The 17,688-nt window shown below is 33.4% G+C and overlaps 1 protein-coding gene across 2 annotated transcripts in view; it reads right to left on the reverse strand.

The window, feature by feature from the left end:
* Positions 1–7,660: 7,660 nt before the first annotated feature.
* Positions 7,661–17,688, reverse strand: part of LOC128172588 (SAC3 domain-containing protein 1-like) — a 35,744-nt gene continuing 25,716 nt past the window's right edge. For both annotated transcript variants that reach the window (XM_052838373.1, XM_052838372.1), the window contains exons 2-8: positions 15,231–15,284; positions 14,466–14,594; positions 12,268–12,429; positions 11,320–11,523; positions 10,694–10,846; positions 10,204–10,396; positions 7,661–8,438 (exon numbers count right to left, since the gene is read on the reverse strand). In XM_052838373.1, coding sequence (XP_052694333.1) covers positions 7,914–8,438; positions 10,204–10,396; positions 10,694–10,846; positions 11,320–11,523; positions 12,268–12,429; positions 14,466–14,594; positions 15,231–15,284 — 1,420 coding nt within the window. In that variant the 3' untranslated portion in view covers positions 7,661–7,913. The remainder of the gene's footprint in view (positions 8,439–10,203; positions 10,397–10,693; positions 10,847–11,319; positions 11,524–12,267; positions 12,430–14,465; positions 14,595–15,230; positions 15,285–17,688) is intronic.

Below are 17,688 nucleotides of genomic sequence, written 5' to 3' on the forward strand. Positions count from 1 at the left end.
ATTTTACAGTTGTATACACTCAGTAGACAAACCACACTTGTTCATTAAATACGGAGCTGGGAACTATATTTCAAATATTTTTAGTGCAGATCTATTGTTTCACGATAGTCAAAGCTGCGCTGACAACAAAACAAAACTAACGAACGGACTGGTCGACTGACCCACAGAGGGGTCAAAAACATTATACCCCATGCAGCTTGTTGCGCGGGGTATAATAACTTATAATTAAGAAACAAATACTAGTAATAAATAACTACCAATCTCTAAAATTCTGTACTTCTAACTCAATCTGCATAATATCTTAATGATCTTAATAGTCCTAGTAATCTTAAATTAAACTATAATAAAAACTACCAACGTACACAAAGCATCCTTACCAATATGACAACATACCAAAGCAATCGCATAACAACATTTTTTTTTTCAAAATATGTTTTTTTACTAGCTAAAAACTAACAACGTCAAACAAAGTAATCTTACCTAAATAACATGTCAAAACTATCACATAACAATATATTCATGCGTAAATATATCGTACTCAGTCTGGTTCTTAATGATTGTTTCCCTAATACCGATATTAAAACATTAGAACACAGTTTATGACGGGTTACGGAAAACAGAGTTTACGACGGGTTACGGAAAACACAGTTTATGACGGGTTACGGAAAACGTTCAAGAACGCTCGCAAAGTGAAACATTCTCCGTAACTGTTTAATTGTTTACTAATACTTCAAGTACAACTCAGTTTCTGTGTTATATTAATCTACATCGATGTAGAGTGTGAGGTAGCGTGTACGAGAATATATATCAACAACGGAAAATCGAAGCTGGTAGATGTACATGTATATGTTTCCTAATAGTCGCGCGCAAAAATGAATTGAGTGCCGCACAGAATGGAGAGAGAGAGAGAGAGAGAGAGAGAGAGAGAGAGGGGGGTGTACTTCATTGTAACTCAGAAATGCTTTCAATTTATATGCATGAACCATGCATGAACAACATAGTCGAAATTTATTGACGATATAAGTATTGACAGTCAGACACGTTTTTTATTTTAGAAAAAAAAAACACCTGACAAAAAAAGTCCTTCATATCAAATCGTTCTGCAAACATGCAATTTTGTGTTTAACATCTTTAAAACTTCTTAATTGTGTTTATCTTTGTGAGTTGCCTTGGTTAAATGTTAGCTACCGTAATCAACAAATGAACGGAATGTGCTGACATATTGTTCATTACTTAATTTAAAAAAATGGTCAAATAAGTTCAAAGGGGCGGATTTCCTAGGAAAAAATGGAATTCGACGTCCTTCGTACAGAAATATGGACACCTTCACATTGTGTCCCTATTATATAGCTATAATGTGTCACCAAATTCAGTGAAACAGTCTAGAAGGAGTTGCAATGACCAAAATATAACATTTTATTACCTAATCAAAGGGATTTTGTTGTTTTATTACAAATTAAATATTTGCGTCTATTTTGAACTGCCAGTCAATAGACTGCGATCCATTAGTCCGCCGGTTAATAGACTTCGATCTATTGGACCGCCGGTCAATAGACTGCGATCTATTGGACCGGCAACGTATTTCAGAACGCGGGTATGTTAATGTTACATCCTTTCGATAGTTCTCAGGGAATGTGTATTTCTTTACATAGACGCTGTTATTAGTACTTGGTGAAACCAAATTCAATGTAATCAAAATGGAGTATCAAATAATCAACAGTTTTAAAGCTTTATATAAGGTAAAAGACTATTTAAAATCTAATGGGTTGAAGACTATCCCTTCTTTGTTTAAACTAATATTGAATTGAGATGTTGAAATGCATGCAACAGATTTTGTGCATGTAAAAGATGAAAAAAAGTTCTGAGTATATTGCATAATGGTACGAAAACCATCTGCAATATGCAAATTATAAACCCCGAAAACTAAAAAAGGAATTAGGTAATAAAACAATTATTCAATGCTTGAACAGTCAATAGACCAGAATTTTTTCCCTTGGTGCAGGGAACAGCTCAGTATGATCTATTGCCCTCGGCCGTTGGCCTCGGGCAATAGATCATACTGAGCTGTTCCCTGCACCTCGGGAAAAATATTCTGGTCTATTGACTGCTCAAGCATTAAATAATTGTATAATATCACCCGCAACTTGTTTCGTACGATATAATTGATAACAATTGCTGTACTTCTTGATCCATCTTCTTAATATCTACTTATATCTAAATAGCTTAAATAATCTAAAACTAAGTTATAATAAAACTAACAACGTAAAATAAAGTTTTCTTACCTAAATAACAAAATGCAAAAGCAATCACAAAACAACGTATTAATGCAAAAAACATAATTATTCTACGGGGTCCGTAGTGATTGTTTCACTAAAAGTGAGATATAAACTTTAAAGCAAACTTTTTTACGGGCTATGGAAAACGTTTGCTGGCGCTAATGTGAATTAAAACCTTATCCCTGATCGGGAATCTGGTTATAAATACTATAGATTCCTTATTTGACGCGAGTACTTAATTTAGCGACTCCCCCGTTTTGTTTCAAATTGCGAAAGTATAAGATCGCTAACATGGAATTTTTAAATTAATTTTTATTATAGTTATCAGCTCTCAGAAAATAAAACCAAGATTTTAAAATCGCGAGGCGTGCTTTTCGCAATTTTACGCGGATATTATAATTAATTCCTCGCGTTTGATGAAGAATTTACAAAAGTACTTTAAACAGAACTCAATCTACATGTACATCGATGTAGCGTGCGAGGCAGCGTTTAAGAGAATACCGTTTTTCAACAACTGATCTCGTCTTGTCCCGCGTAAAAATGAATCGAGATCGAATCCCGCAAAAATGAGAGAGAGAGAGAGAGAGAGAGAGAGAGAGAGAGAGAGAGAGAGAGAGAGAGAGAGATTAGACTACTTTACTTACTGGAGAAATTAGTAAAACATCATGTGCAACCTTTAACAAATGGGTTTTTTTCTGAATAAAAGAAAACTCCCGGAAAAATGTACTTCTTTTTTTTTTTAATTTTCATGAAGTGTTGTACTTGTATAAGAGAGGAGTTCCCCTGGAATATTCTTTATTACTACAATCAACAATCAAATTACTAAATATAAAGTTCAAAAGAACAGACAACGGCAGAACAACACAGTTTCACCGAATTCTAAGTATCGGCTTAAAATGAGCTGCGCTGACAAACTCTGTTCATTACTATATTGATTTCATTAAATGGGCAAATACGTTGGTTTAAAAGGGCAAAAATTCCACAAAAATATAATTTAATCGGAGTTTCTCGTATGTTCTCATTTACCCATAGTGTCTTACTACTTATAATTTTTTTCACTCAATTCTGCGCTGCAGTTTGAAAGAAACTGCGCCCACAACAAAACAAAAATACTTCACTGTCTGACTGACAAAGAGGTCAAAAACATAAAATATTTTATACCTAGTAGCTTGTTGCGTGTAGGTATAATAACTTATAACTAAAGTAACAAGTAATTAATTACTATCTATCTCTAGCACACCGTACTTCTACATATATATCTACTTAATATCTAAATGAACTATATATCAGTACCTTAAATAATCTAAAAAATGAACTATAATCAAACAAGCAAGATAAAACAAAGCATTCGCACCAAATTAATAGCATGCATGCCCAAGCAATCACAAAACAAAGTATTCATGCAGAAACAAAGTCATTCTACTGCTTCGTAGTGTTTGTTCCACTAATTGCGACGCGAACATTTAGAACACAGTTCATGGCAGGTTCACGGACGCTCGTAAAGGTAAACATTATCTGCATATATTCTTGCATATCTGATTCAATACAAACTCAAACTATGGACTTGAAAAAGCGTGAGAAACTGCGTATACAAGAACATTTTAACGCCGGAATGTCGATAAATATAAATGTGGCGCATCTGAAAATCTCGGTTTTTTTCTGTATGTAAAACGCAACGAGAGCCGAACAGAGAGAGAGAGAGAGAGAGAGAGAGAGAGAGAGAGAGAGAGAGAGAGAGAGAGAGAGAAAAACAGACAGACAGACAGACAGACAATCATTAACCCCGCATTTGAAGGATGTTACCAACAACCTTTACAAGCGACCACGGCCGAGGCTTGTTCATCAGAGAGGGTGCATGCGAGCGCTCGCCAAATTCAAATATTAATTATTTTTTTTTGGCGAATTCTCGCGAGCACCTGCCTTGCTAAACACACATCTATTCAACGCTGCATCATTCCCCATGTCAAGGGTGTCTCATCTTTATGCGGAGCAGATCATAGACCCTTGACATGGAAAGATGACGCGGTGACAATATCAGCAACAAAGATATTCACAACGAAGCGGGACCCGAGCGAGTCCGATGAGGTTTCGAAAAGTCCGACTATTTATGGAAATATTCCTTAGTCACGTGACTTATTCAGGATACAGATGCACTCGAGAAGAGGACGTGTCATAAAAATGTACATTGTGTTTAGGAAAAGAGAACATCTGTTACAGGAAAACGCGAGAAAGAGCAGAAACATGTTTTTTTGTTCCTTTTATAGTTTCAATTTATCAAAGGAAATCAAGTTCATGTACTTTTAGAAGTGGAAATTTCCTTTACATAGTGTACATTTTAAATTGAAAGACCAAGCAAACAAAACTATTACAATATTTTTCGTTTTTAATGGTCTTCTATTAAGTTAACGTTGTAAAACGACTAGTGCGTATTTGTTTGATTCAATGATAAATAATTTTGCAATAGAGACACTCAACTATGTTTCGGTACATTTGAAGTGGGTTAAAAAAGGGTACAAAATATAGAAATATAGGCATGTATGTTAAAAGAAAAACATACATTTTTTTTTCTTCTGAAATATCTGGAAATAAAAAGCACTCGTCAAATGAAAGGATTATCAAATAAATTTTATCAATATCAAAAGAAAATCTCTTCATACTTATGACTATTTACATGCAGCTGCAAAGGATCAATAAGACAAAAAAAAATCTAACTTTTTTTTTGGCGCTATATAAAACGTGTTGTTTATCAACATTACCCAGTATATACTTATTAATTGGTTGTAACAAATTTCGCACAAAGCGTTGAATATAGATCTTTGTGCATATACTTTTTGCACATAAATATCTAGAACAGAATGCGATTAAGAAATATAATTTTACCCATTCTTCACAACTACATTAATAGATGCAAATCTTTTAGGGAAAGATTAACCAGCTTATGAAATGTTTCATATGATAGGAATGACATTTAGATTTCACATCAAAAAGAAGACAAAAAAAATCTTCAGTGGAGAACAGATAGCCATTTTCATCTTTTGACACCTAACAAACTGACACTCATATTCATATACACCTGTAAACATTTACACCTGTAAACATGTACACCTGTAAACATTTACACATGTAAACAATTATACTTGTAAACATGTACACTTGTAAACATTAACAAGAATATTTTGAAATCTATAATTTACTTCTCAGTTTACGACCTATGGGGCTATGGATCTGGTTATTGCATTCATTGATATATTTATGCATTGTTCTTATACATAAAATAATGAATGTAATATTAACAAATGCACCTGCTGCTCCCTGGGCCATAAAAGTAGGAGGAGCGTAGTTTTCATCTAAGTCCCTCTTTTACTAAAGGAAAATTAGTATATACCGGTTTTGGAAAATATCGAAGAAATCGAAAGCGATGTTTTGTTGTTAAAACTAGTATTTATATTCAAAAACAGCAACTACATGTAGTATCTTGTAAATCTTATACTGAAAGAATAGAATGTACACAGGTATATTTAAATGTTTACATCGACCAAGTATGCTTCCCTCTATTTTTTACAGAAACTTTAGTTAATTCATAGCTCTTAAGAAATTAACAAGAAATTAACAGAACTTATATGTACACGCCCCCTTTATGGATTGGTCGAGACCTACAGCGACTTAAACTGACAAGAAATTGACAGGACTGAAATTGACACGCCCCGTTCATCGATTGGTCGAAACCTAGAGAGACTCCAGAAACATCACGGACTGCACTGAAATAATCAGGACGATGTCAGATTAAAGTTCCCATAAAAGAAGATTTGGTTGTATCTTTAATCTAACATATTGATTTACATGTACATTTACCGTGATTTGTTAATTCAACGATTTGTACAAAGAAAGATGTAAATTTAGACAATAAAATGCTTTTTTTTTAATGAATTGATGAATTAGTACATAACCCGTGTTAGCTGCATCTGCTGCAAAAGGGGGACGCTGCCTTAAAGGATCTTATTCTTTAATCGTTTGAAAATCAAGATTAAAATATCACACTAACTTTGCCTAATTTAAACAAGGAATTCTTGATAACGAGAGAGAGAGAGAGAGAACTGAACTTTATTTTGTTGTAAAATAAATAAAGTTCAGTTCAGTTCAGAGAGAGAGAGAGAGAGAGAGAGAGAGAGAGAGAGAGAGAGAGAGTCAAGTAAAACTACTCCATGTGGTTATTCAAGTACATAAACATAAAACGGTGCAATCATGCGCTGGACAAGAGTCAACGTTAGTATTCACAGCCCAGAATCAATAGCAGTAAGCTTCAATCACTTGACAGGAACTTTACTGAAAGAAAATTTACCATATATGGGAATGTTGAACTTAACAAAGTGATTCATGCATAAAGACAATTGTGAATTGCGAATTAGCGTAAAATCGAGTACTTTAGAAGTGTTCATTACCGGAAACAAAGACAAGAGAGAGAGAGAGAGAGAGAGAGAGAGACAGAGACAGAGAGACAGACAGACAGACAGACAGGACAAATGCATGTCATAAGTATACAGTAAATATATACATAAAAAATCATTTCCATAAGTTAAAAATAATAACGTATGCGCATAATACATGTACAATTTATCATGCATGTACATTTTATGTACTTTTCTTCGAGAGACTCTCGCAAGAGTCTGGGATAAGGGAGACTAATCCAATCTGTGTTTGTAAAGGAAATAACTAACAAATAAATAACAACCCCCTCCTCCTCCTGATTTCAATACAATGGCGTCGGGACAAACAAGACAACATACTAATTCTTATTCGCCCCCCCCCCCCCCCATACAGGATTATGATTTCAATGGTTTTGTGTGACAGGAAAGATAACTCTGAAGTTAAAATGGAATGTATGTACATCTTAATTTTTTTACTTGCTACTTAACACACAAATACAAATATTAACCTCATAGATGATAGGGAGGGTGCACAGGGACCAAACCCGTTTTAACATTGATTTCAATGTAACCGTAATTAATGCTAAAACGGGCTTGGTATATGGTTACATTGAAATTAATGTTTAAACGGGCTTGGTCCCTGTGGGAGGGTGATAAAGAATGAAGTTTCTTAACACTCGATCCTTCACAAAATCTGTTTTCATCACTGACTCATGTTTTAAACTAGTTGGAATATCTTAAATCATTTTCTAAATATAGTGGTTTTAATAGTAAAAATAAAAATGACTTAGTATTAAACAAAAGAAAACTTATTTCGGTAGATTGAAAATTTTAAAAAATTAAATAAATAAATTTAAATCATGCAAAATAATTGACAAACTAATTTTAGCTAAGCATCATTGGTATTCAATATTCATATTATTCACAATTTTAAAACAAAGTAAATGATATCAGAAATTTATTTTATTCACAATTTCAAAACAAAGTAAATAATATTAGAATGCAAAAGCAATCAATTATATAAAAAAAGAAATGCATTTTAAAATGATACAATTGAATTTCTCTTAAAATTCGACTAAAAAAACATGTATGTACCTTCTAAAAAGTGTGTACACATAAAAAAAATCAAAATTCTTGATTTGATAAGAAATTGAAATAATAAATCATAGATAAAAAAAAATCATGAACAAATACACATCTAAATTCAATTTTCTTAAGTTGTTGGTATTTTCATATCTTCAGTAGTGAAGAGTTCCTCTTCCCATGATTCACCAGTGAACCTTTCAGTGTTCCTTAAAACAGACTGTTTATTTTCCTTCTTCACAAAAGTCGCATTCATCTCACTTCTGACTCTTTCATTTTCCATGTTATTTTCACACATGTTTGTCTTATTTTCACTTTCGTATTCTAATAAGTTGACACCAGAAACCTGACCTTGACATGTCCTTTCACTTTGACCTTTTGGCATTGAATATTTCTCTTCTTGACCTGTTCTCCCCCTCCCTCTTCCTCTCCCCCTCCCCCTTCCTCGTCCAGTTTGAGGCTTACTTAAGTTTGAGGCTTGGTTGTACTCTGTAAAAACCCCACACGGTGGGACTGGCATAGGAGGTTCACATGAGTTATCTGTCCTTTGTTTTAAAACACTGAGCTCTATTGGTTTGTCTTTGTGGAGGAGGAGCTTACACAGAGGTCTCTGGCACAACAGGGAATCTATTCCTGAGACGTGGACTGATTGAATCTGTTTTAAAAATAAAACATGTTTTTAATTATTTAATATAATTAAGTAGATACATGTACATGTAAAAGTATAGGGCAACTTTGCAAAATGCTTCCAGCATGTTTCTGTGTATGATGAAGACAAATACAATGGAAACTGATTACTGGCAGCAACTCATGATGACATAATTGGATTATGATTCAATTAAAAAATTACAGGTATCTCCCAAATCCAGCAAAAATTTGCCTTGCATGGAAATAAAGAATTGGTTAGCAGTGTAAAACCTTCTATGGTTTTCATGTTAGATGACAGATTTGATTGAACAGTAATAATCTTAATTATGATATACAGAGAAACCATTACTTTCGTGGAATTTTGTTACATTTGTGGTTTAAGTGAAAATGTATGATACATGTATATGAAAAAATCAGGCATTAATTATTCAGTTAAGTAGACCGTTAATGTTATTGCATATTTTAGAAATGATCATATAACCAGCATATAGTTTTACGTCTTCCATTGTTCAATATAACAGATAAACTTATACGGTCAGATACGAATAAAAAAAAATCAAAGAAAATTCATTCCTCTGAAGTAACTGCAGGATGTACATGTTTATGACATTGTGTAATAAACAGAAATGTAAAGAAATTATCTGATCAAACAGCTTTTGTTTTAACTTTCTGTTAACCTTGAAAAACATGTACATGTAACATTTAGCTTATTCTACATATAAATATGTACTTGTAAATAATCGTTTATACTTTATAAACTGAAAAAAAAAGAACTCTTAACTGAACATAAATTTGGTCACACACTGTGGATTAAATTTTAATACAATGTACCTTGTAACTGGTTTTTTTTTCTGCAGGTGCAAATGTTTGCATTTTGATTCAATACAGGTATAAAAGGAAACATTTAATTTTTGCCTCTGTTATGCTATATAATCATTCATTTGATAACTGAAATAAAGAAAATAATAAATACATTATTTTGCAATTTAAGTTCATGCCATTAAAATAATTAGATATGAAATGGCAATTAAGACATGATATGGCAATTCAAAGCAAAAATACCATTCCTAAAAAAATATAGCTTCATGGTACATATGTATTTTATTTTACACCAAAGAGCAAATACATGTATTGAACTCTTACTTCCTTGTGAGAAAAGTGAATTAAGTACGCAAAATGAACGTGGTCCATGGACAAAGGGGCATAACTCTCATAAGTTAATTCTTTCAGTGCATCATATTATTGAATCTGCTAGTTTTATATGTGTATTAAACAGGGTACAGGTTATCTGGTAGATCTTAAATGATGATTATCGAAAAAATAAATACTAAGTGTATCGATTGCGATTTCCCTTGGAAGGAACACAAATTCATACCTGTATGGTGCAATTTATTGGCCATTACAATATCAAACAATTTTCCATACAAACCAATTTTCTTATAATGTTACAAACAGTTGCCTATTTACACCACTGGTCTCCTTTCAAAGTTAGAAATATTCAAAGTAAATAAAAATAATTTCTTTGTGGGCATACAAAATGAAATATTTAATCGTACGATGGCTTGAAATTATATAAATATAAGTAATAAGGAATCATTCTTTGAATATTATGAGGTGATAATTTCGATCAAATTGATCAAATTGATCGTAAAGCCCTAAGGGCTTTATTGGATTTGATCATGCCCCGACCAAAATTATCACCTCATAATACTCAAAGAATGATTCCTTATTCCTCAAATCAAAAACAAAATCATATACTAGTATACATTTACCTTTTTCTCTGGTTCTCTGAATGAAGTTTTGAGGAAGACAACCCATTCCTGGTCCTGGATTTGAAGTCCACAGAACTGACAGACGGACACACACGCGTCCGAATCGTCAAACCAGAGCTGGTCAGCCAAGTGATGTAGGGGGTACTTCAGGGCTTTAGAACTAAAACCATGGGCCATGATTCTCAGGGCATTCCTACCACAAGAAAAAAAAGAAAAAGCCTTAATACAATTAAATTTCATTCAATACAGGTTAAATTGGCAGAGAAAATTCAAGGACAGTATGGCACAACTGCAACTGTGTGATATAAGCTCAAAAACAATATCAAAATGCAGTTTAATGATTAATAAACATGTTCTACATTTTTTCATATAAATACAGTGGTATTTCATTGTTTTCATGCTTATATCAGTTTAATGTAATAATACATGCACTTCTCCATCAAGGATGTAGGTCGATCGATTTGTAGGCGTTTACTTAGTACGCACTTACATTTGTAACTGGGACAGATTTCTGTGAAAGGCACATAACAGAAGAGGGTGCTGTGTAAAACACTCTGACTTCAACCCTCTCAGGACTCTGATGTAATTTCTTAAGTAGTAGTCTAAACATATGCTGAAGGTCTGCTTCAGAACTTTGTCTTTCCTAAACATTTAAAAAGAAAATGTTATATATAAGCTTTTTTTCACATCTACCTGTAAAAAAGTATATCCATCGCAATGATCTTATTTCCACATGTTTAGCATGATCCTGTAAGTACTTTTAAAATCCACTGTAAAAATATTTATGTTTTATATATCAACACTGGACTTAGATTATGATCTAAAAACAATTCCTCTTCACTCCCTTTTTTTCACACAAGTTATAGTCCTTGCTCTCATATTTAGTAGGAAAATAAAATTATAAAGATGTTTCCATGAGAGAGAGAGAGAGAGAGAGAGAGAGAGAGAGAGAGAGAGAGGTGGATGGATGGACAGACAGATGGACAGACAAACAAATACACATAGTGTAAGACAGAGGATGTGAAGATGAAACAGAGAGAAGAATTGTGAAAGAGCACAAAAGACAAAACAAAAAATATAAATGCAGCAATTGTTTTAATTACCTAGAGACATTACCTTATATCACTTGGTAGTTCATAGTAATGCTGTAATGCCTCAGTTTGACCCAGATTGAATAACAGATAAAGGCTCTCAAACTCGACCCTGTTTTCAGAACAACTATCGCAGGCTGAATAAAAGGACAGTAACTGCTTGAGACATTCCTGTGTGTGCTGGGCATTGATTTTAGGATCATATTTGTCAATCGGCTCCTCACATAACCTGAAAGCCAAATATCAAAACAGTTGAGGTGAACTACATGTACTTTCAGTTACCTAATATATCATATTACAATGTCATTTTTCTTTTTTTTTTTTGGGGGGGGGGGGATAAATGGTCTAATCAGCTTACATGTTAACTTAAATTTACAGCTTTTCTGTATTACAAAATTTATCTAATCTAATCAAGTTGTAACTCCATTCCAAAAAGATAATTCTATAATTTATAATTATGTGTGACGGTCAGACTGGTTCGAATACAGGCGTCAGATATCTCAATTGATAAAGCACTTGACTAGAGATTGAAGGGGGACCGGATTCGAATCCCGGTCTGGTCCGTCAGTATTTCTCCCATCCCGTTACATATGGTGCCGTGACCAACCCCTGGAACTGACAGGCTATCTCCTGCCAGGGGAAGAGCCTGTGGTGATCTTCTAGGGCGTAGATCATTTAAGGGGGAAGGAATGTGATGGTCAGACCAGTTCAAATTCCAGCGCCAGATAGCTCAATTGGTAGAGCACCTGACTAGAGATTCAGGGAGGCGGGCCCGGGTTCGAATCTCAGTCTGGTACGATCCGTCAACATTTCTCTCATCTTATTACATATGATTACCTTTATTTGTGAAACAAGGCAGCATATTCTAATAGAACCTAATAATTCAAATTCTTCCTCCTTGTTAGCACTAAGATGAAATTAAATACAACTTATCAAATTTTGAAATTTCAAATCTCTAGAGCTATGATTATACCTGTATTCAGCATAGATGTAAAATCTCACAGCATATTCTAGCAGAGTTATCGCCTCTGGTCCGTCCATTTGCTGTATCGTCATGTCTTGCCTGACCGCCCTCAGTCTATCAAAGATGAAGTCGTAAACCTCGGCCCAGGGACGTTCATTATTTTGGGCTACCCTGTGGACAGCAAAGATAAAGTAAATATTGTTTCATAAAGCACTGATAGAAACCATATCAGTTTGTAGCATTTAGGGAGGGGAAAGAGGAGCAAAGTAATTGACTGATTAAAATTATACAGAATTGGGATTTAAATTTAATACTTGGATTATAACCAACTTTTCCATTGGCTGATCCAAAATTTTGCACCAATGAAATGTTTTCCTTTTTATAAATCTAATGGTGACTGTAATAAAGTTGATTCAGTTTTGTATATACTGGTGTTTAGATTTGTGTTCCTCTTTAATTTTGTTATGAATGGGTTACCGTATGTGAGTGACGAGTGTCGGGTGAGTGTGCTATTTTCAGATCGAGTATTTAAAGTGACCGGTTTGGGTGTAGTGGTCAGTAGGGGGTCCGGTAACGACATCAGCCGGGTGCCACGTTTTGCAGCTCCTGATTTAAGATATGGTGAATATCTCCAGTTACCTTAATACTAAGGAGAAATGGGTAGCCATTGAATTTTGGATTCTGTTAGGCGGGCACATGTTTTCCTAGCCGGTAAGGTTGTTTTGTTGTTATTTTGTACATTTCGTTGGTAATTTAGTTCTTAGTGTAATTGGTAGTATGTTTGTATGTTTATCGGGACTTTATTAGTCACAGTATGTTTTTTTCAGTGCGTAAGGGTGTTTGATACAATTACCTGAAATACAGACTGGTGTGCTAGACAGAAATTTTCCTATGGAAGGTCGTGGGGACAATTGACGAAGGTTGGGGACGCATTCTATGCTGAGTGGGGCGTGGCTTTCTATCCGGGCAGTGGTCGTAGACTGGAAGCGAGAGACCTGCGAGTCCGGGGCTTTCGGTTAGGATAGCGACAAGAGGGACAGGAAATTTGACGAGGGCAGGAGCGTCTCGAGTGCATAGTGACCTTGAGTTCATTTTCAGAGAGGTTTTAAGTGTTAAAAAGCGACTTATTACAGGCTAATTTTCATATACATGCTTTTGAGCTGAAATTTGAAGTAATTGTAAATTCACGGTATTTTGAATTATTGAACTTTAATATTTTTTTGAGTAAATTTTTCAACAAGAGTTTTATTGGTTGAAATAGCTTCTAAACAACATTTTGTAGTTTACTTCCATTTTATATCTGATACAGTGTGATTTAATCTTGAATGTAGTTGATAGTATCAGATATTTGTTCATTTGTTTAATTGAATTATTATTCTTTTTTTGTTATGTTCGAATGAGAGTGGTGTGAAAGGGGGAGTGAGAATAATGATTTGTTTTGTTTATTAATTTTTTTTTCAAATTAAACTTTTTTATTTTCTTTACAAAATCTTATTGTTCATTCAGCTGACAAAATCCAAAAAGAACTCATTACAGTGACAAAAATAAGCATCACTGTAGACAAAGAAATCTTTTAATATTGAATAATGAAAAGCATCACTTAATCTAATATTTGGGGCTCAGTACTGATAAAGCAAGGGATTAAAAAGCTAACAGAACCTAGCTTTTTTTTTTAAACCATATGATTTAAGAAACATATATAATAAAATATTACTGAGGTCACCACCTATATTATGCCACCATCCTTATACATATTATATGAAATCTTGATTACTGTCTATTCCTTATTTTATGCCAGTATTTTATTCTGCAATTCTGCTATTTAGTTTGGTACACAATATTAATATCAAGTTTCGTTTCGTGGAATCTACAGTACCGATAATTCAAATCACATCCCAAAATCATCTTCGCTAGCCAAGGGTTTACGATTCGCTTCTCTCCTCTACAAGTTGTAGAGGAGAGAAGCGGATCGTAAACCCTTGGCTAGCGAAGATGCCAAAAATTAGTTCACTACCTTCATAGCAAATTTTCTATTCTGCACAAAGTATACATTACTATACTACTTTAATAAAGACAAAGAAATTTTAGAATCTGCAAGGGTATAGCTTTTCATGATTTTTATACAAACTATTAAATATTTATTTCACTACAAATAAGGATTTTACAGTTAAATGTACCTAAATTTAAATCATGAGAATTGTTCTCACCTTCCCAGCAAGTACTCTACAGTTGTGTGTAACACTGGGCCAGGTCGAAGGTCTTGTGTTGGAATTTCATGTCTCCCTGCGGCAGACCGACTGTAGGACTTGACCATAAAAGCAGGATCAAGTACTGACCTTTTAAGAATAATAAAAAAATTAATTTAATTGTCAATTCAAATTGGTCTAAAACTATGCTTAAATGTCAGCAATCGCTTTTTCATCTCTTAGATTCAAAATGTAAGATGGTGTGAAAAAAAGTATGTTCTTTTTCACAAATGAAATAATTCAAAATCATAAAGCTGCTACACATAAATCAAGCCACATATATTAATTTTCTTTATTGTTTATGTAGGAGTTCAAAAATATTAAAGAAAAAATTACCGGTACTCATCTTAGGTACTACTCTTACAATCATTTTGTCTCCCTTTTCAAGAAACAAATTATCCAGACAGCTAGTTGATATTTAAGTAATTTAACATACTTTTTTGGTTTATCTAGGCTAAATTACTGTGGAGTCATTAAAATTCAAGGGGGTCAATTTTCGTGGATAGTGGGTTTTTTGTTTATTCCTGGGGATGGTTTTTCATGGATGCGTCATTTTTCAGTTTCAGAAAAAAAGATAACTTAGTCTAGTATTCTTTCTTAATTTGTATTGATGGAGGATATAAATCCGGTGGGGAAGGTAGGGGGGCTACCCAGGAAAATTAAGCTACCATGAAATTCCAAAGCATCCCTTTGAAGAAATTTCTACAGTTAATGACATATACTAACCTTTCAGATCTGTAGACTTTTTCCAGTGGGTGAATGAGATTTTCTCTAATCCTCCTGCAATTTAAGTTTATCAAAATTGAATTAAAAGCAAACAAATAATTGTTATTTAATTTTCATTGTCACTGAAATGTTTCACATTCCATTATTTCATTTATTATGTTATTTGTCTAACACTCAAATTCTTTCTTTTCTTTTTTTTTTGGTGGTTAATATTTGCTGCATATAAATATATTTTTTAAATTCCCTCATACTATTTCTGAATCAGCATTAATAAAATTATGAATTGTCTCAGTTTTCTCTAATTATCAACTTTGTAGTGTACGTTATATATGCTTCAAAGCACTAACATTTTTTTTTTTACAACACATCTTTTAAATTTATGAATGAAATATTTTCCGCTCCGAGTGTGAGACACACCTTCAACACTGTCAATGTCCACTGTTTCAGAATGAGATATGCAGAGATGGATTAAAAATAATTTTGAAGAGTAATTGTTAGGAAATAAACACCAGGAATTGATTGATATCTGGTGTCTAACCTGTCGCTATTAATGCTACAAAAGCTCACTGGTAGGATTTTTCCTGTTTATCTCGTAATAACAACTTAGTGATTCAACTGCTGACTCCTTCGATTTGATGTATGTTAATGCAGAATAATTTTTTTTTTTTTTACCAGAATCACTAGTGTTGTCAAAACTGTTGAAAATCATAAGACTAGAATGTCTCGACGTCATTGGATGAATCGAGTCACGTGATTGCCTTACAAAATACACAGCGGGTGTCAAAATTTTTTACGACAACATGGCGGACGTAACATTATTTGAGCTTATTTTTACACAAATGTTCAACCATACAATTAATTTCTAAGCCCCAAAATATTTAGAGTGACCCCTTTTTGCCCCCGTGACATAATAAAACGATCCTATATACAATTAATTAATTTGTTAAAAGAAAGATGTTCATATAATCAATAAAATGCTTTCTTTGATGATTCATGTGGGTTATGAAGATAAAGTACCAAGATATTTATGCAGCAAAGGACTATATATGGTTTGAGCCTAAAATGGCCCCCTAAAATGAACATTGTCATTTTACTGTAATTCCTTGTTTTATTTGTACAAATATACATTTGAAGTTTTTTCATAATTTTCTTTTTGATTTTAGTGCCCACAATTTAAAAATATGACATCATAAAGTTTACCTTTTCCCGCCATTTTCGCATTTTTAGCATAAAACGGCTTGTTTTGAGGCAGTTTTTCTTTAAGGAAACATTGAGCGACTACTTGAACAAACAAAATATTTTTACCAAAGATGTATCTTTCCAATACGTATAAGTGACAAAAAGTTCGTTCTTGTTCAAAGAGTCGCTCTATATTTCCCATTCGAAAAAAGATAAGAAAAATGTCAATTTTTGGTTGATTTTGATTGAATTATAAAAATAGCGTCACTTCTGACGTCATATACTGCCAGTGAGTGCATATAAATCAAATAATTTGGTGAAAAACATATTTCATGTCAACTCTTTTAAGAAAAATAACACAACAAATTAATGTACCTGAATCATTTTAAAAATAGCGAATATTGGGGGCCAAATTTGACTAATATCATATATAGTTCTTTGGACGATTTTTAAACAAAATACACATACATGTAAAAGAAGTGCAATTGAAATTAAAAGGATAATTTCCAAGATAATTTCATTGACATATTATCTTCTTTCACTCGGAAAAATTCACAGGAATGAAAACAGATTCCTTACGAAGATTTATAATGGGGAATGTTTTTTTATCCATTCGGAATACACTCGAAATACATCTCGCAATTTTTCAACGTTAACATCCAAGCTTGCTGCAATACAAAATCCTATAGACATAACTTTTTTTAGCATTTTATTTAAAACCTGATAAGCTATTAGGGGCGTTTGAACAGAGAAATCTTGAAAAATTTTCATACTTTTGAATGAACATCGTTTGAACCCTGAGGTATTTATAAATATCAAGCAATTTAATTAGCAAAATGTGAATCCAGGATATCTTGGGACAGAGTATAGCGATCACTGCAGATTTTTTTTTTTACATAATCCCCATTAGCGTGTTATGTATTTTTTGTGCAATGTCGCCACCTTCATACTCCGCATGAATCACCAAGGAAAGCATTTTATTGTTTAAATATTGGACAGCTGTTGGACATACGACGAGGAGGACATACATTTACATCACTTGTTCATTTTCACGTTATTGTGATCGGCTTCAGCCGATCACTGTTGTGTCCATATGAGGCATCCGGCAAATGCTTCCACGTGCGCACACATTCCGCTTATATAAGTAGTTCCTATAAAAACTTGAAGCTTTGGTTTACTATTTATATAACATTTTACTCAGTTTTATTTCAATTCATTTACCCTAAGAGATGCAAACATACATTAAATATAGTTCGACCTGTTAATTCAATAATGCACA

The sequence above is a fragment of the Crassostrea angulata genome, chromosome 2 (genome assembly GCF_025612915.1).
Source record: "Crassostrea angulata isolate pt1a10 chromosome 2, ASM2561291v2, whole genome shotgun sequence".
Taxonomy (NCBI): Eukaryota; Metazoa; Mollusca; class Bivalvia; order Ostreida; family Ostreidae; genus Magallana; species Magallana angulata.